Raw genomic sequence first — 19,684 nt, 5'->3', positions numbered from 1 at the left:
GCGGGGCCGGCGGGCGCCATGGCGGCGGGGCGGGCCGGGCCGCGCCCAACGGTGCCGGCCCCGGGGCCGCTCCCGCGGCGGCCTCCGCTGCCGGCCCGGCCCGGCCCGGCCCGGCGCGGCGCGGCGCGCGGCCCTGCTTCCGGGGGCGAGCGGGGCGCGGGGCGGCCTGGCGGCGGCGAGCGGCGAGCGGCGCAAAGCCGCGCGGCTCCTGCTGCGGCGGCGCCGCCGGAGCGCCCGGAGGTGAAGCCGGCGGCCGGGGAGACCCGTCCCGCGCTGCCGAAGCGCGGCGCCGGCCCGGCCCGGCCCGGGCGGCGGGCGGGAGGCCGTCGCCAGCGGCGCGGGGGGCGCGGGCGGCCGTTTGCCCGCGGTTCGGAGCGGGCCGCGCGGTCCTGCGCCCTCCTTCCAGCGGCGCCTGAGGCCTCGGCGGGTGACAGCGCTTAGCTCGGGTGGCCGCGGGGCTGCAGCGAGGGCCGCAGCGTGCCCTGCCGCCCCGTCTTTTCCCGCTCGCTTTCGTTCCTGCGAGGAGGCGGCGAGTCTCTCCCAACGCCGGGCTGCAGGGTTCCTCCCGGCTGAGATCTTCCCCGGAGCGATGACGGGTGTTCCCAGGGTGTCGCTCTGATGTGCCCCTCGGTTTAAATCGGGCTTGGCTCCGGGCGGTGTGGACAGGAGCAGCACCTGGGTTGAGAGGTGCCTTTAGGCCAAGAAGCTGGGTTAGTGCTGCTGAAGAGTGAATTTTGCCAGGGAACACGTGCGGAAAGGTCTTACGAGCATATGGACTTCTTCTCTGTTCAGATGATGCTTTTCCTGCAAGACCTGCGCTCTTGAGTTGGCAGCGTGTGGCTGCCCTGAAGAAGGGCGCTGCTTTCTGTGAACGTGTGGTCATATCAGTGCTGTTTTCCAGCTCCTTCCCTGACACCTGCAGCCAGGGGCTCCTCAGCCGCGTTGTACACGTTGTCCTGACAGCGCGGTGTCTCGGAGCACAAAAATTCCAGTTAACGTTTGCCAGTGCAGATTCCAGTATACTGATTTGACCACACAAGTCCTGTTTCTGCATTAATAGGTGTGATGTTGCTATTTTATTTAACTTACTCTTTCGGTGGTCACTGGGCTTCAGGTTGTTTCCTTTAAAATCCTGGTAGATAAGATACTGCACCTACCTGATTTTGAAGATGTGCAGTCTCGTGCTCTCTCTCTGCATTCAGTGGGAAAGGTACACGGATAATTCCGCGTGGTGTTCTCTTGACATTTTTCATTTCAGTTGTTTTACAAAGAAGGTAAAGGGAATGAGTTAGTCTGTCTCTGTTACTAGAACAGCTTCTCTTGGTATCCGTTAGAAAAAAACTACTGCTCTTAAATTTGAAGGCTGTATAACTTGTCTTTAAAAGGATCTGGCCCATAAAGTTCAAAAGGGTGCCTAGCTATATGCTCCTAGTTGACTGCTAATTTGCCTTTGTGGGCAACCTTCAGTGCTTTCAGTTTGAAAGGATAGTATACGCACACAGGACACTGAAGCCCAATCCAAGAGGTTTTCAGGGCCCGTACTGTATTTACGTATCTATTCTGTTGTTTTGAGATCCTCGCTTTTCTGGAGAACTTCGGTGCTCTTGAGGCATAACAGAAGCACTTCTGAGAGGCCAGCCTTAAAGGAATGAGTGGTGAGAAGGTATTGATTGTCTGATTGTGAATTTAGAAACTTTACATGGCAACAATTTCAAGTTTGTGCAGGGGCAGTGTCAGAAGAGTGCACAATGTAGGAGAGGCCAGGTGTATGTTAGGGACAAACGGTGAGAGTCAGCTGGCACTCACTTCTTGCCTAGATGGGTATTGGTTTGTGAAAGGTCTTATTTCAGGAATGTAGGCATTGTTAGTGCTCGCTTCTGTAGATTTTTAATCCTTTTGATATCCATTTTCCTGGTTTGATAAAAAGCATAGTTAAGCTGCTGTGGTGAAGGTCAGCTACTCTGTGTGCCTCCTCTGTGCGGGCTTCGACATCTACCATGCACCCTGTTATTTCTGGAGCCTCCTTAGAGTTCTGCACCACATTTTTCATCCTTCCCTCCTTTCAGTTTCTCCTTCAAGCAAACTGCTTCTGTGCCCTATAAAAGTGAGTCAAATTAAGGAAAATAACAAAACCATTCAGTTTCATCACTTGCTTGGTTGCCCATGTAATTTTATCTCCAACATCTTCCTTCCTGTCAACGTCTTGTTTTTATACTTGTCTCCTTTTACTGTAATCTAATAGTAATAGCATTTTAGTTCTGGTTATTATTTCCTGGGCAAGTAGGACTTCAGCAGGAGTCTTGCTGTTTGTTTTCTTTTGGATTTGGTTTCTTTTTCCTTTCCTTTTTTTTTTCCTTTTTCTTTTTAATGCAGCATATATGAATGGTAGTGGCCTGCTACCACTGTTGTTTTGAGTATTAATGACCAGCTCTGTAGCTTGTTTTAAAGTACCACAGCAGCATAACCCCAAAAAGCAATCAACCAGGCTAATTTTAAAAAGAAAAACAAAAAGATACTCCCCAAACACTTAGCAAATTTCAGTGCATACAGTGTGGTTCCTGTTGGCTTTCATGGGCTGCCAGTCAACTGGCCTCATTGCATGGGATAAGCTTTACACTATTAAGAGGTGCTTTTGACGCAAATGTTTCTTATGAAAGGCTAAGTAAAACTGCATTGGAAATATTTAGTTATTATGTGGTAACTTAAAACTGTGGGTTGGTTATTTGTTTTGGTGCTTAGTGAAGCCTTTGGGAATCGCTTTCAGTGAAGAAAACCCTCTGGAAATCATGCCCTGTCCTGCCTTGCATTTCATTATTGTAATATGGTTTAATTAGCATAGATTTTTCTCCAATGGAAAAATATGCCTCATGGCATGAGGTGGGGTTAGCCAACAAGAATACAATTTGCTAAGGTAGCAAAATTAGCAACATGATATAATTAGTTTGCCTCTGTGAAAGCATTCCTGTCTCAAGCCTCATACTCTTGGCCTCTTATCATGCAGTTTCCCACTGTACTGTTAGTTGGTCATGAAGGTTTCCAGTGTCTCAGCTTTTCTCAGGATTAGGTGCAAAGACAAAAAGAGTACGTTTAATGGGTTTGGAGGGGTGTACAAACACAGACGCGCACACACACACGGGGCTTTTTAGTAAGAGTTGAGCAAAAGCACATTCTAGGTGGGAGTATGATAGCTTTTGTGAAGGATGTTTCCATCAAAAAGAAAAAAGAGGATTTTTTTTTAACTGATCATATGGTAGTTTGCTAATTTTATGGTGCTGTGTACAGAATGACATCCATAAGCACTATGGATGGACGTCTCAAAAAAGTTGACTTATTGCTCACTGGTTGAAAGTTTTGCCCCAATTACATCAAAGTATGTTGAGATTTCTCCTAGTGATGAGAGTAAGTTGGAACTTGAATTTATTCACCTGCAATGTTCCTGATTGTGCTTACTTAAACATATGATCTTAAGAAACTAGTGTTCATTGGACTGTACTAACAGTAGGATCCTCAATAGCCTTTATAACTTGGCATATGAGATGCAGTCATTGCTGTTTTTCTGTATTAATATCCTTCTGATTCTACATGTAATCCAGCATTACAAAACTATAACTCACAGTGTCTATTTTAATTTGAAATGAACTGTTAGAAGATTGCTGACCTGTTGCTTGGAAAGGGAATGATGAGACCTCCAGTGTCACAATTAGGTGCTAGAATAGTTGAGAGCTGTGACTCCATATAGAGACTTGACTTTCCTGATAACTATTTCATTGAAGTTATTCATAGCACCGCAGTACTTAGTAAGTGTGATGACCACTTGTATGGAAAAAAGGGGTCCTTTAACTCTGCTGTGTCTGGCAGTTAACGCAAAGATTCTGGCTCCATGTGAAAAGTATTTCTACGTGCAGGTATCTCTTATAACATGCAGCCTTTTCAGAGCAAATTCACTTCTGTGATGTGAATGCTGATCTTATTCCCCAACCATAAACTTATTCCCCAATGATTGACCTATATAACTTCTAGACAATAAATACTTTGGCAAACTGTCTTGCATTGTTCTGTTTTTGGGGCTTATGCTTTCCTGACCACGTGCGTAGGTTGGTAAACTAAGACTATTTATTGCTTGACTTGCCCTGTGGCATGTAAGGATTTCAAAAGACTCTGTTAAAAAACTGATTGCAGAGGTTTTCTTCCAAAATTGTAAGCAGCTGCAATAGCCAAAGAATAGATCATTGACTGTGGATTAGAGCCGACAGCAAATAGCTCACCAAACTTTAAGTTGCCTGTGTGGTGGGGGAAAGGAAAAGCAATAGCAGCTTCTTGGGCCCTTATACTGACACTTTATTGTAAGTGAGAAATGACAGGCACAAATGGCATGTGCAGCCAGACTTAAAATAGCCCCTCGCCAATCCCCTGGGAACTTACTAGTCTCCTTATATGTCCTGCTGCACATGTTGCTGCTTTCTGAGAGAGGAGGGGGTACCAATTCCCACCTCAGGTATGGTGCATCTAACAGAGTATGTATCGTTTTCTCTGAGGCCGCCTGATGTTTTCTTGAAAATACAAGAGATTGAACATTAGTCTGTAAATGTTTTGTTTTGTTAAGTGTGCTGTTCAAACTGAATACCATCAGGTAACTGTGACTGAGTTTTTGTGCTGGTCTGTCAGTAAAAAGGAAAGAAAAAATAAAACAACTACTCCAGTGAACCCGTGGCAGGCATTACAGAAACAACTTGATGTTTTCTTGATCACCTTTTTACATGACCTTTCTTTATTTTTTGCATATAGGATTGCCAAATGCTTTTAAATCAATTGAGAGAGATAACAGGAATTCAAGATTCAGCCTTCCTTCATGCAGCTCTAAAGGTTTGTGTATGTTGTGTTTGTTCTTTCGAAAGAAGATCTCTGATTTTGCTTCAGAAGTTAGGCAAGTTCAGGCTCTCTCTAAGCATAATTTATGGGTCAGATGTTTGTTGGCATTTTCATGGGTTGTTAATAGCCTATTTCTTGCCAAAATAGTCAGTATGTGTCTCATGAAAGTGATACAGTGTACGCTGTATGGAATAATTTCATTCACAGAAGAGGTGAGGATAAATGATCCGCTGTTTTTTCTGCCCTTAACTAGTGCTTAATTTAGATATACCGATGAGGGAAACAGATGCACGAGTTCAGCATTTGTTGGTGTCAGAAGAGAATACAATTGGAAGTTAATAGGTAATTATTGACTCAATTGACTCTGAAACAAAAAGTCCACAGTGAGTTGAAAACCTTTCGTTTTTCTAACAGTGGACCTCAAAATCTGAGCTGCAGTAGCACATGCTATGCCAAAGCATTATAAACATTTCCTGGTAGTTTGCTCCTACAGCAAAACTGTTATCGATGTGTTATAATAAACAAGCTTTGTGGAGCAGAGTAAGTTTTCCCCTATGTAAATTGTTCCAGGAGTTCTGGACAGTTGACATAACGTGTAGCTTTGTGACTTGTGTTTGTCTTGTCAGTCACCAGCACAGTCGTCTTTGCCCTATGGTGAAGGGACTCAAGAATCCCAGATAGTTGGAGAAGCAATACTTAACTGGAAAGATTCCTCCTCATAATGCATATCTTGATATTTATAAATTGCAGCAAGAAATGCATTGCACCTACGTTAGTCTGGAATCATCAGACACCAGCTTCTTGAAATCTAGGAGCAGGAAATTGTTTGTATGGTGGAGCTCTTTTCTGGAGTGAGCTATGATCAGTGTTTTCATGTTCTTTCGATACCATGTGCTGCATTATGTGAAGTGAAAATAGTGTGCATAGCCCATAGTAATGGTTTAAGAAATTCAGTAGTGTTACCATTGAAGAAAGTCCCAGTTCAGTAAGATACATGCATCTTGAAATTCCCAGAGTTTGATTCCTGTGAGTCTCTCTGCAGCTAGGTACTCTGTTGCACTTCAGACCTGCGATTACTCCAGTTTCTTATGAGGAAAATGAGTTTATGCAGGATATATTGTCCTATTAATAAAGCCAAAGAGCTTTCTGTTTGAGAAATTGTAGCTTTTTTTTTTTTTTTTTTTTTTTTTAAACTACTGCTTGTCACCAATAGATAGCTTTCTCCTGTGGCCAGAGAAAGTAAAGTTGGTGCCAGTGTGTCTCTCTCTACCATGGATACATTAAATTTCATATAAATGCAGATGAAGTAAGTCTGGAACTGTGGATTTTTCCCCTTTTATTCTACTAGGCTGCTAATGGAGACCTAATGGAAGCAGTCAGCTTCCTCACAGAGGAGCATGCTCAGGAGCCTAATCGGAACAGTGCTGCTGCAGAACCATCCACCTGGGAAGGGAGTGCAGTGGGCAAACAGCTTCCACCAAGTAAGTAGTTTATCTGTGTTCACATTGTATTACCTTAAGGTTTTAGATGACAACTGAGTTTAAAGGGGAAGTATTGGACTCCCATCTTCTGCAAATTAATACCCCCCACTCTTGTCGTAGTACTCATCTGATTTTGCTAGTGCTTGTTGCTTTCAGTGGAATAGTTAGGGAATTAACCAGCAAAAAAAATCTTTTTTGTAAGATTAGTTTTTTGGCCACAGTAGTTTCCTTGAGCCAGCTCACTTCTGGGTCAGGTGAGTGCCAGCTTAAGGAGAGGGAATGAGGATGCATGTCTGCAGTGAAGTCTGTGAGGTACAGGGACTGGGCAGATTCCCTTGTTATGGTGGTCTTACAGCTCTGTGTGACCGAAAGGTGTTTCTTAATTCTGTTTAGTATTTCCTGGTGAAGTTTGTTGGTGATTCCAGTTGAACCCAAAAGGAAAGCAGCTCAGTCCCATTGATCTTGAACATCGAAGTGGCTAGAGTCAGTAGATGATTGAAACCCGAAGTGGAATGTTGCGTGCCCTTCTCGTTCCTGTTTGTCACTGCTACCGCAAAGCGATCTCTATATTAGGAGTGCTTTCTGTAATAGTTGTTTCCCCACTGATTCTTTTTCAGGCAGGCAGACTCCCTGTCTGGTTATAAGGACATGCCAGAGCTGCTTTTTTTCCAGAGCCTCGTTATCTGGGAGCAAAGATCTGTGCTTTTAGAACCTATAGATCGACTGGAGTTTTGTTGTTTCCTTTTTTTTTCTTAACTGCCAAGAGGGGCTTACTTCATCCCATTTCAGCAGCTTTTGGTGCTGGAAAGCTAGTTTTGTCTAGTGTTACTGCCTAGCTAAAGCACTGCTACTGACTACTAGAACACAAAGAAAAAGGCAAAATAAGATTTTGGCAGCTGTGTTATTTGAGCTAGCAATTTGATTACTCGAAAATTATTTTTATAAATGTTGGTATTGACAGAAGTAGGCTGTCAGCTTGGCACATTTAAATGTAAAAAAAAAAATTGGGGTCTGCAGTAATTGAAAATAATTTCTTTAAAACTTTAATTTTGGTAAAGGACCTAGTCTATCAGTTGAAAATCACTGAACAGATTCACAATGCCAAAAATCTGTGCTGGGAGCTTAGAAAGCTTAGAGAGAAACACCTAGAACCATTCAGCTGCCCTTTATCCTACTATTTAAGGCTTCCACTTGTTTCAAAACTAATTTTCCTTTCTCCTCTCCTACATAAGTAGTAAACAAAATGACAGAGTTAGCTGAGCATCCTGAATCCAGTGCAAGAAGTTAGTTTGGTGTGGCTATGCAAATTTTATTAAATTAAAATAATTTTTTTCTTTAAACTGTGTCAGGAGTCAGTATTGGTATCAAGGCATAGCAAATATAAGCGGCAGTTGAAGTTCTTGTTTCATTACTTCAGGAGATTTGAAATGTTCCCACAAGCTCTGAATTCAGGTGTAAGGAAATCTGGCCTTTACACAGCTGCATGATCTCTACTCTCCATCTACTCCAGTCCATTCAATAGCTTCCTAGATTTCATAGTATGACTTAAACTAAAAGAAGATGTATTTACATTTCTGCTAGAAAATTATACCTGAATCATTTTGAAAATCGTGTTTATGGAGTGTAACGTTTTCTAGAAGTTCCTTTTAAAAAAAAGTTTGTCGACTCCTATTTGAAAAATGGATCAGAATGCTGTCTCTGTTTCTAGATGTCACTGCACTTACCTCTAACAACGAAGAAGACCTCCAGGCAGTCATCACTTTCAGCCTGTTAGAATCACCAAAAGCTCAAGCTGGAGAACGAGAAGCAGAAAGGTCAGTGGATCTATAAATTGTCTTTGGTTTTATCAGATATTTGTAAGTGCATCCTTAGGCTGACTGCATTTTTAGTAACTGCAAGACAAATGTAAATGCCTAAACAGATGTATATGTACTGCTTTCATAAGATGCTTGGATCATGATTGTCTTCTGGGTGCTCTAGTTAATCATTCCTTCTCAGGCAGCACTGCAACACGGTACTCGGAATAGAAAACCCAGGTTTGGTTGTGACTTACTTAATTCCCGCTGCCATTAATGACATGCCAAGCAAAAGGAGACATTACTGGTGTGGCCCCTATACAGGAAGCACCTTGAAATCTTCTGTATTTATTTACCTCACACCAAGCATCAGGTAGCTATCTCCCTTTTTTGTTGTGGATTGGACTGGATTTGTATCCAAAAACCACCAAAAAATGCACTGTGTACTAATTTTGCATCAGCTAGTATATGAAGAAGAGCATGCCCATCTTATTGCTTTATTCTATATTCCCAAATCACCTTCCAGTCCTGTTTCATATCCATCTCTTTAGAGAATTAAATTTTTTTCTGAGACATATAAGACTTGTGCTACATTCATCTCCTGGCAGTACCTGACTAGAGTGTCTTGCTTGTGACTAGAGTGGAATACAATTCATGTAACTCTTAAAAATCTCTGTGAGATGGTGTTTTACAATAAGATATACGTCTTTTGTGACAGAGTTCAGGAAGCACATTCCGCTGAAAACAAAAACCGCTCCAAAAGGAAACGTTGTGAAGCCTGGGGAGAGAATCCCAAACAGAATGACTGGAGAAGAGTGGGTGACTGGCCTGTCGGAATGAAAAACATCGGAAATACATGCTGGTTTAGTGCTGTCATACAGGTAATCTAATAGAAGAGTTCTTTAATTCCTGCTGCCTTGGGGTTAGAATATTTTTCAGCAATAATTAAAAATACATCATCTTTATGGGGTGGTCATCGTATGTAGATGAGTGAATGTGACCATGCTCAAATTTATTAATTTTTCCCCAAGATTGCAAGTATACTAAGTTAAATAGAAAAACAAACATTCCTGCTGCCACCTTTGCTGTAAGGGCAGTATTGGGAAGATTGCCATGGTTTCATTTTCAGATTTTAGAAATGGATCGAGCCTTAGCTTGAGATCCTAAAATACTTCTATTTTTATTTTGTATAACAGAGATTTCCTCTGGGCATGCTCAAAAAGAGCAATTAGATTTTGTGTAACATAAATACAGATAGATATAATCTCTATCTACCTATGCAAATGTTTTTTGGTGCAGTGATGTCCAAATACTTACTGGATGACAGAAGCTAGACTGGCAAAGTGAGCTGGTAATTAAATTTTACTGCAGTGATTGTAGGCTCAATACATGGTATATCAGATTGCAGTTAATGGAATACAGTGGCTTAAATGTTTGATCTAATAAGTAACTAGGCAAAGACTATTATTAGTGATAATCTAAGCAAGAATAGATAACAGTAAGAGAGACTGAACACATTTGGCTCTTCTAACCATTTTACATGAGCATATAATTATTAACCATGTCTCTTTAACTATGAAAGGAAGTAGAATAGCTGTAGAAGTGCTCCTTTCTTGATGTTAGTGGTTCCTCTGTGCTTTTTTTGAGCTTGCCTATGCTCTCTTCTGAAAAGCTTGTAAGTCCTAAAAATGGCAGAATAAGATTTGGGCCTTTGAAAGGGCGTAAGGGGAGATGGTGGGTATGGATGTGCTGGTCTGCCATGTAAACTGCTCTCTTCTTAAATGTTTATTTAGTAATAGAGGGCCATTGAAGAATTAGGAGGGAACAAAAACAGCTGTAGAGTACAAAGAATGATAATGGTGCCTCAAATTGTAATGAGTCAAGTACTGACAGGTGTTGACCAGTCTTTAACTCTTCTTTCTTTTCAGTCTCTTTTCCAGTTGCCAGAATTTCGGAGACTGGTCCTTGGCTACTCTCTCCCACAAAGTGTGCTTGAGAATTGTCGAAGTCGCACAGTAAGTTTTTATTGACTAGGGCTGTGAAGCATCCCTCTTCTGTGGTGTGCTGCCTTGTTCTTTCTCTAAGCAGATTTAATTTGAAACGGGCCATCTGAGACCCTTGCACCTATGTTAATGACTTTTAAGTTTTCTTACTGCTTTAAAGTCAAATCTGAGAAATACTTTTCAAAGACAGAATTGCTGTGGAAAAGATCAGATGCTTCCCATAAAATTTTCCTCTATGACTTTTAGCTGAAGTGCTGGGATAAATTTGTCCTGTGAAGTTTCTTTGATAGCTCCAGATTGTTTATTTGCTTGTATGCGCAACAGGAAGGCTAATATTTTAAGTCAATCTGAAGGTCTGTCTAGTCCCAATACCTTCTGGCAGTAACCAGTAGAAGACGCTTAGAAAATATTTAAAGAAAATGGCATATGTAGAATTATCCTTCCCTTGTTCTATCATTCCAGCTTCTAGTAACCACTGTTTAAGAAATTTGGTGATTTACTAGCTTCTGTGTGTGCTCATGATACTCTGAAAAAAACAAATTCTAGACGAAGTAAATCATATAATTACCGCTTTTTGCTTTATATATTAGCTCATATTACTTCTGGCACTTCTTTTCTCTAGATTTTTTACTTATTTTTTTTCAGTTATCTTATGCATCTATCTGTAGACCAAACCACTTCCAAGGTGAATGGAATGACCTTAAAGGTCTTTCTGCTGTTGTCCATTTTAAGCAATCTGTTTCATTGGTTTGTTTATTTACCTCTTTGGATTTGGATATGTGCATGTAACACTTGGGTTTAGAATGCTACTTTTAGTGAGTTGCCATAAGAGTTTTTGTTGGTGGTGTGTGTTTGTTTGTTTTTCTTCTCCGCCTCCTTTTTTTGCAATGCAGGGAAAAAGAAATATTGCATTCATGCAAGAGCTTCAATGTCTGTTTGCTTTAATGCTGGGGACACGTCGTAAGTTTGTGGACCCTTCTGCAGCACTGGAGCTCTTAAGGGATGCCTTTAGATCAGCTGAAGAACAGCAGGTAAGACCAGGTTAAAAAGCCTTTTGCTGTCTTCAGAGAAGCACTTACAGACATACTGAACACTATTTCACTTCCTCCTACTGTTATGTTCAAAGGCCTCCTCTCACATTTGTCAACCGGCAAGCAACTGTCCCTGTGTCGTTTAGGTGAACTGTACATGCTTGCTAATTAAACAGCCAGCATAACTGTCCTCCAAGAATGCCATCTGAATAGTTGAGGAGTTACCATAGTAATTTCCTCTGGTCTAGTTTTCAGGTGAGCAGAGTGTTTGTTATTGTTCTAAAATAATGATCACAGCATTTTAAGTAAGTTCATGTTTCTCTCAGATGAGTAGATACAGCAATACTAGCTAGGCAGTATTTGAGAAGGTTTGTGAAATGGATGGAATATGGAAACTCTTTCATGTTCCTGTGTGTGTTTGACTTTAAACTTCTGTCTCTTTTCTAGCAAGATGTCAGTGAATTCACGCACAAGCTACTAGATTGGCTGGAGGATGCATTCCAGCTTACTGTGAATGTCAAGTGAGTTTTTATGGTCTCAGGAGTTTGACCTGTCACTAAGTGGAAAAAGGTTTCAAATATGGCTGTTTGATAAATGGGAGGACTTTAAGTAAAAAATTTAGGTTTAAAATAAGAGTTCTTTGAGTTTGAAATATGGAAATATGCTTATAAAGTGTTATATCTGCAGTTCTTGCCTATTTGTATGACTTTATTCATACAGTGTGGCTTGCAGAGTAAATAAGCTTTTTAAGGGAACTCAACAGAACTGGTGTAAAATGGCATGAGGAAGTGGTCAGCTGATAGAATAAGATTGTTGTAAAATGAATGCTACACTATAACAAAAGTTGTTAGGAAAACAGTCACCTGAGCAGAAATTAAAATCCTTTCAAAGATCTTTTTTGTAAAGATCTGCTCTTTAGAACTGCATTTCAGAAGGCAGAGTTTTAGCATTTTTGTTTCCTTGCCAGTATAAGAGATATAAAGCACTTGTTAGTATGGAAATGTATGAGAAGGTTCCTCTATATTTTGTGCTTCAATAGAAAGCTTTACTTTTGATTGTAGGAAGACTCCCAAGCAAAGGCTTAAATTTTGAGCTAGGACTTATTTAGAACCTCTAGCTACAAATAAATCAAATGTGTGTATTTTTTCTTTTTGAAACAGCAACCCTGGGGACAAATCTGAAAACCCAATGGTACAACTTTTCTATGGGACCTTCTTGACTGAGGGTATACATGAGGGTAAGTCAAGGATTTGATAGATTCACTTTTTAACTCCTTCAAGTGTTTTAATTTATAGCAATGATGATACATGATTTTATATTGCACGTTCTTGATGACTTTGTCTGGTTCTTCGGTGTTACAGTGAACCTGCAAATAATCTTCTTTATAAAAATGTTTCTTGTACAAGGTGTCTTTTCTGAAAACATTAAATACTCTTACGCACTCATCTGCTTCAGCATTTGTTTATAAAGAGGCTTTTCTTGATAGACATTTATACAGAGAACCATATGAACTTTATTTCTTAAAAGTAGTATGTCAAAACTGATTTATCACAAGCTCTTGAGTTATCTAGGTCTTTTTTTCTTTTAAGCTTGTTCATGGGCTTTTATATCTTTTCCCTTACTCAGGCAATACTTTTTCCAAGATTGAAACCTTTGGTCAGTATCCCCTTCAGGTAAATGGTTATCGGAACTTGAACGAGTGCTTGGAAGGAGCCATGGTGGAGGGGGAGATGGATGAGGAGACAGCAGCTCAGTCAGTGAAATATGGACAGGAGGTTAGTTTTTTGTTTTGTCATTGAGCTTTTGGTTGCTTTCTTAAAAAACAAAACAATACATTTAGCACAGGCGTATCTCATTGTATTTTGATAACTTTAAATGGCAATTTTAATCATTCTCTACTGACAACAAACAAAAATTTTCTGGATAGCTGGAGTCTTGCCTAAATGTATGTTAATGTGAGTTATTAACTAAGTCTTAGCCTGTTTGTAAAACTGTATTGTCCTATATAACCAATTTGAGGAGTTTGTTTTACATTAAAAAGGTAAACATCTACTTCTGATGCAAATGTGATAAAGTCTCTCTCTTTCTGTTGAAGCCTACCTGTACCTGAGTAGGGGGAGAACCACTGCCTCCATAATTTCGGAGGGTAAAAGTACAGTGCTTAACTCTATGGTATGCCATTTAGAATTTGTTTCTTTCTCCCTATTACAGTGTGTGTTTCTTTCCTTCTCATTTTCACTCTTACCTTCTGCCTGTGATGATTTTTTTTTCTACCTTTTTTTTTTAATTCTGTGAATCACAAATCAATCATAAACTATTTGGCTGCAGCAAAGTGGGAAGCTAAGACATACCATTACATTCAGTATCCTGTATGTGTAAGAGCAGCTGAGAAATCAGTTTAGTGAAAGTTTGGGAAATAATATTAAGAAATTTGCAAAGGTATCTAGCATAGTTGGTCAGGGAAAGGAATTTCAGTTTTATCAGAATGTTTGAAAAATTCACTGCTGTGGTTTACAGTAGTAAAAGAAAAATGAAATCTTGTGCTGGTAAGCCCTGTCTGACTTTAGATTCAACTATTTGTTAGCGGTTTTACTGGTTCCTGCATGAGGCTGTTCAGGTGCAACTAAAGCAGATTTTGTAGAAACTGAAGTAGCCTAATGCAAAAGACAGGGGAGGTATGGGACGTAGGGAGCTAATCAGGCAGATTCTTCCCAACCTAACCTTTTTAGTTTCTTTAAGTCCTTTACTGAAAGACAAGGGATAATTGGCCCAATCATTGGGCCAAGTTTTAATCATTTTATGGCTATATAGGTAGAAGGAGAGGGCTCTGGCTTTTATTTCTAAGAAATATTTCTAAGAAATGTGATTGGAAAGAACTATGCTTATTTATTTCACTTCCTAAAATGCGATGACTAGAGGACTGCACAATAGGGGCATAGAGAATAAGGTGTATTTTATCTTTTGAGAACATGGGTGAGTGTGCTGAAGCTCAGTGCATCAGTAGGATTAATTAGAGCATATGTTTCTCCTATATAATAGGTGTATAAAACTTTCCTTTTCCTTTTTTGTGTTCTCCTGTTCTGAATATTGGGCAGCTTCTCAAAAGGCTGTGCTACCTGGCCATTTCTTTCTGAAATATTAATAGTAGTCACTTTCATTGCAAAGTTTTTAGATCTAAAAATGTACTGTCAAACTTTGGTGTAGGGACAGATTTATTGTGACAGGACATCTGACATGGATCATGCATAGCAAAGACCTTAGTGTGTTCATCATGAGTCCAACAGGGAATATTGTCTTTGTGGTGTCATGTCAAGGTAGGTGAAGTAAACTTCTGGCAATGAATGCTTGAAGTGTTTGTAAACCCAGGAGGATAGAGGAAGTATAAATGCAACAGAGATTTTTTTTCTTTCAGCATGGCTCTTGTTTAACAGCGTTTTTAACATAAAGAAAGTGGATTTGTTGTCTGAATGCCCTAAGCTGAAGAGTACATAAATAGCGTGAGAAAGGATGAGAAATAAGATGCTGGTTAAGGACTTCTGTTCTATTGCTCATCGTTGCATGGGAGCTGCATTGGAAAATAACTATTTCAGAGGCTCTTAGCTGATTTTCAGAGTTTGTGTAGTGTCTGCAAATTTTGTAAAATTAATTACTGGAACACTTAATAATCCATCAAGCTGGATGCACTGGGCAATGGAAATTAACTTTCTGGAAGCTATCATGAGGCTTCATTATGGTAAAAATATAAAATGGAAGTGGAAATTTTAATCTCAAAATTTGGCTTTCTGACTATCCACTCCATAAACAAAATATATACTAAGTCAGTGCTTAAAGACAGACAGATACTTAGGATCGGTCTAAAGAAGCCATTTAGCAATCATCTTAAAATACGTCCCTTTGGGGGCATTTCTGCTTTTGTTACAGCGCTGGTTTACAAAGCTCCCACCAGTGTTGACCTTTGAACTTTCCCGATTTGAGTTCAATCAGTCACTAGGACAGCCAGAGAAAATTCACACCAGGCTAGAATTTCCCCAGACTATTTATATGGACAGGTGAGTTATTTTGTTTTACCATATGCTAAAACTGTTGCCTTGTTTTAATTAAAGAAGCAAGAAAGATTTTTTTGGTGAGGAGGGAATGATTCTAAAATATTTATGAAAGATTGTAGATATTAGAAGTAAATAAATCTCACGTGGTGGGGCTCTGTATTTTGTCTGCTTAGGTACCTCTACAGCAGTAAAGAGCTTATTCAGAAGAAAAGAGAAGAGATCAAGAGATTAAAGGAGAAAATAGCAATTCTGCAGCAGAAACTGGAAAAGTAAGTACTCAGCTATTTTTATTTTTGTACCATTGGAATTTTGTGATTCTTTCCTTTTAAATGAGCTTTTAAATAAAATAGAAACTTTTAGTAGAAAGAGAAAACAAGTCATGGTGGGCTTTTTTTTTCTGGGAAGTCTGGAGAAAATTTTAACAAAAGAGAATCTGAGAAAGAATGTCTGAGCTTTGTGATGAGAGATCTCTTTGTTTCTTTCCCTCTAGTTTAGCAATATTTCTTTGGTAGGGAAAGAGATCAATAGAAAAGTTATTCTGATTTGTGGACAAACAGAAGATTTTATTTACCAGGTGCTTTGTCTAGAAGTGCTTTTAATTGGCCCTGAACTTGCCTAAATTTTTTTTTAATTTTTACTTGAGACAACTTTGTGAACAGGTGGCAGGCAAACACTTGTACTATGTAGTAGTAGCCTTGGTATTATTTATGCTCAGTTCTGGTGGTATCCTGAAAGCAGTTATATTTAAGTCCACGTGTAGAATGCAAAGGCACCTGTGCCATACATTATCTTTTATTTGAACAGGAACCAAAACATAAGCCACAGCTGTGATAATGTAGTGGCTACTGCTAAAACAAGTTCTGTAGTTTGCAAGGGTTTGCAAAATTTCCAGTCTTCAGACTGAAAAGCAGAGTTATTAATGGCAGGAGTATGGATGGTGTCTGAGCAGAAGTACAGCTAAACATTGAGAGACAGATTTTTATAGTAGAGGGTTTCTCTTGTAACTGCAGGATTTCTGAGGAAAATGGATGGATGCATAAGAGCAACAAGTATGTGTTCCGTGGGATCTCATTCTATCCCTCCACCTCAGGTTCTGAGGAAGAAATTGAGTCAGGGCTAGGTGTCCAGGCTGTATTTTAATCCAGATCTGCACATACTTTCATAAAGAAAGTAAAAAGTTGCTGCGTTTGGGAATTTTTTTTGACAGTTAGAAGACCGTGTGCCTCATAATTGGCTTTTACTAATATTTCTATTAGTAAAATAGTAATGGCAAAATTCCAGTTTGTTAATCACCGTAGTTATTAAAAGGCTATAGGAAAATTTAAAGGTAAGTGCTGTTCTTGGGGCTTGCAGCAACATGGCTGTTATTCCCCTTTCATAGGACATGAAGAAATATTCTTGGTCAAAGGCTGTGTGTCCGAAGAGGAAGCACTGACACTTACCTTTAAGAAATGGATGACTGAGAAATACCTAAGCAGTGTAGGGCAGGATCCTGAAACTGCAGCTTAGTGAATGTTCAATGGGGGAAGATACACTAGGATTTTCTGATACAATTTATCTGAAAAGATGGTGTGTTGAAAACATATTATTCCTGTCTTTTTAGAGAAATTATGTCAGCTTTCCATGAACCTGTCATTGACTGTCTTGCAAACTAATATGTAGTAGCTTATTTGTGTTTTTCCTGAGGTTTAAGCAAACAGTCATATTCCTTCATTAATAGAACATGTTGCCTTTTTTACTGTAGGTACATGAAATACGGCTCTGGCCCAACCCGCTTTCCACTACCTGACATGCTCCAGTATGTTCTCGAATTCATCACTACAAAGCCAGCTGTTGTTCGCTCTTCTGCTCATGACTCACGGGCAACAGTTCTGCAGTCCCAAGCCGAGTCTCATGTTTTAGACAGACTTTCACAGCAGAATAGGTTAGTAAACAGAATTAAAAATCTTTTGTAGGAGAACACTTCACCTTCTAGTAAATACTTACGATTTTCATTCTGAAGGATAAGTGGATTATTTATCTGGGCACTTTGCGAGCCTGATGATGTAAAGTACGAGCGCCTATGCAAGCAGTCGGTAGCTGCTTTCCTCTTAATTTGGTTCTATTGTTTAGGTAAACATAACACTGCATGGAGTCTGTTCTCTTTCCTTTTCTAGAAGGATTGCCATGTCTTGTGTTTGAGCAGTAATCCTGAGTTAAATTGTGGGTTCTTTTTGGTTAGGGTGCTAAGATTTTGTTTCATCAGCTGCAGAATCACTACAGTATTAGATTATCGTAAATCTGCCCATCATGTTTGGCTTACACTTTTAAATTAAGCTGAGTAAAAATTCCTTCTCTTACTACTGAAGAATTCTTTTTTTTAGAGTTGTTCATTGTGGAGCTGTGCTTCATGTATGCAGATGGAGAGTTCTGTGAGAACTTCATTTGTCTTGTCTTATGTTTCAATTTGATCTGCTAAAGAGGAAGTACATTCTAATGAACTTGTGCTCTTTACATATTGTATCATCTGGAAAGGGAAATGGTGCTCTGGCTCTTGAGTAGTTTTTGTTTGATTTATTTTCTTTTCAAAAAAATCAAGAGAAGCATTGAATAATCTGTCCATTACTATGGGATTTTGTTTCATAGTGTGCTAGAAGCAAAGAATACTAAAACGACTGAAGATACTGCTTTCTTTTTGGCAAATTCTTCACCACAACAAAAACTGAGTACATCACTTCAGCCTTCTGATTCACCAGCAGAAATATCTGACTGCCCTGCTCCTCACGTGATTTCTGAGGAGGAGGTGAACCTTGTTAGGACATGTCTGCAGCGATGGAGAAATGAGATAGAACAAGACATGCAAGGTTAGTCCAAAATATATTTGTTATGATTTCCCCTCGTTTGCTAGCCTGAATTCCTTTCTATTGCTTCAGTTGGATACATCCTGAACTACTCCCTGAGGTGTGCCTGCTTATCTAAAAATGACTGTTCTGTATGTTTGAAGCTACGTGATACATACACTGGGCCTAGGCCTACCATCACATAATCTTGTATAGGTTTCAAGTCTGGTGTTAACTGTATTTGAGAAAAGCTGCGACTCTGCCCTCTGTAAGTTATTGCATGGCTCCAAAACTTTTGAAGTGAAAAGGACCACAATTGCCTGACTGGACATTAATTTTTATATATTTTACTTGTCATTAATTTTTTCTATATTATTCATAATTTTCTTGGCAGATTTGAAAGACTCCATTGCCAGAATCAACCTATCCGTTGAACAAATGTACTGTGACCCTCTCCTCCAGCAGGTAAGAAATATAGCTTCATTTGGTAAATGTTAATTTAATATCAATGGTTATGTTGATGTAGTGGAAAATAAATGATTGTGTGGAAGGACAGGCAAAAATACTACATGTCTTGCCAAGATTGAGGGGAAAGATTTGTTTTTAATCTGATTCTAGCCCGCTGGGGAGGGGAAGAATGAACATCTTTAGAATGATGTTCTCACCAGGTGAACTAACAATGACATTCTCAATGTCATTAATTCTTTGAGAGAAATGCTTCATTCTCATGTTTTTACCCTATGTTCAAACTCTGATACAACTTCTGAGGTTAATAAATAAGGACTTTTTCCCAAAACAGTTAAAACCTGAACTGTCTGTACTTGCAGAGAATCAGTTCACGCCCTAATACCTTTACTGGCACATGGCTGTTTATTGTTTAAAATGAAATCAAATATTTTTTTGCTAGTAGCTGTCAGTTTAAGTTGTCCACTTTGTGTCTTAAAAATCCCAATGTTATAAAAAAGAGATGTTACTTTTCTTTTTTCCTTAACTTTCTTAGGGAGTATGACAGACAATCCTAACATCCTTTGATGCTCTTTCTATTTGATCAAATCACAAAACATGTATCTCTCTACTATACCTGATTTTTCTGCTCTGTGCAATCAAGAAGGCTATTGTAGACTGTCTGCCTCCTCTTTTGGGGAGAGGGAGCTAAGTGTGTTTCTGTTGGTTTGGCCTTATCTCAAGAGATGTGGGATACATACACTCAGCCAGCCACAGAGCATCCATTGTAGGTATTTAAACATCCCAGAGGGAAAGGAGGGAGCAGGGAAAAAGTCTTAACTTTTTTCCTTTTGTTTTCATTTTGGATGAATGAATAACTAAATCTGTGCTATAGGGGGTACATTATAAGAATTTGACTTGTTTGAATAGGGTAAGTTTGTTTACTTTTTCATCTATCACACTTGAATTTCTGCCTGTTTCTGGCTGAATACTGTGTGGAGAAAAGTTTAGGTTTCAGAACTTCCATCCAAAGATTATCAAATAATCTTTCTTAACCATCTTAATTGTGAATGCCACAGAGATGGCACCTTAAATGTGACCACCTTTTCCTCTACCAGTTGGAAATGGAGTTGGCTCTTAAATTGTAAGCAAAGTATACTTCAACAGGCCAAAGATACCCTTGGATCAATCTGGA

The 19,684-nt window shown here is 39.6% G+C and overlaps 1 protein-coding gene across 8 annotated transcripts in view; it reads left to right on the top strand.

Annotated features, from left to right (window-relative positions):
* USP28 (ubiquitin specific peptidase 28) overlaps nucleotides 1-19,684 on the top strand; it is a 31,586-nt gene that overhangs the window by 91 nt on the left and 11,811 nt on the right. For 6 of the 8 annotated variants that reach the window (XM_062594726.1, XM_062594725.1, XM_062594724.1 and 3 more), the window contains exons 2-15: nucleotides 4,786-4,863; nucleotides 6,218-6,350; nucleotides 8,059-8,164; nucleotides 8,865-9,027; nucleotides 10,075-10,161; nucleotides 11,043-11,180; nucleotides 11,628-11,701; nucleotides 12,341-12,417; nucleotides 12,807-12,955; nucleotides 15,102-15,229; nucleotides 15,400-15,495; nucleotides 16,971-17,150; nucleotides 17,852-18,069; nucleotides 18,440-18,510. In XM_062594726.1, the coding sequence (XP_062450710.1) occupies nucleotides 4,786-4,863; nucleotides 6,218-6,350; nucleotides 8,059-8,164; nucleotides 8,865-9,027; nucleotides 10,075-10,161; nucleotides 11,043-11,180; nucleotides 11,628-11,701; nucleotides 12,341-12,417; nucleotides 12,807-12,955; nucleotides 15,102-15,229; nucleotides 15,400-15,495; nucleotides 16,971-17,150; nucleotides 17,852-18,069; nucleotides 18,440-18,510 (1,698 nt within the window). Of the gene's footprint in view, nucleotides 1-434; nucleotides 1,664-4,785; nucleotides 4,864-6,217; nucleotides 6,351-8,058; nucleotides 8,165-8,864; nucleotides 9,028-10,074; nucleotides 10,162-11,042; nucleotides 11,181-11,627; nucleotides 11,702-12,340; nucleotides 12,418-12,806; nucleotides 12,956-13,279; nucleotides 13,353-15,101; nucleotides 15,230-15,399; nucleotides 15,496-16,970; nucleotides 17,151-17,851; nucleotides 18,070-18,439; nucleotides 18,511-19,684 lie in introns of those variants that run through there. The other 2 variants (XM_062594723.1, XM_062594729.1) reach the window with 2 other exon arrangements.

Source organism: Rhea pennata, chromosome 24, assembly GCF_028389875.1.
Source record: "Rhea pennata isolate bPtePen1 chromosome 24, bPtePen1.pri, whole genome shotgun sequence".
In the NCBI taxonomy this organism is placed as follows: domain Eukaryota; kingdom Metazoa; phylum Chordata; class Aves; order Rheiformes; family Rheidae; genus Rhea; species Rhea pennata.
This window is presented reverse-complemented; position numbering and strand designations above follow the sequence as displayed.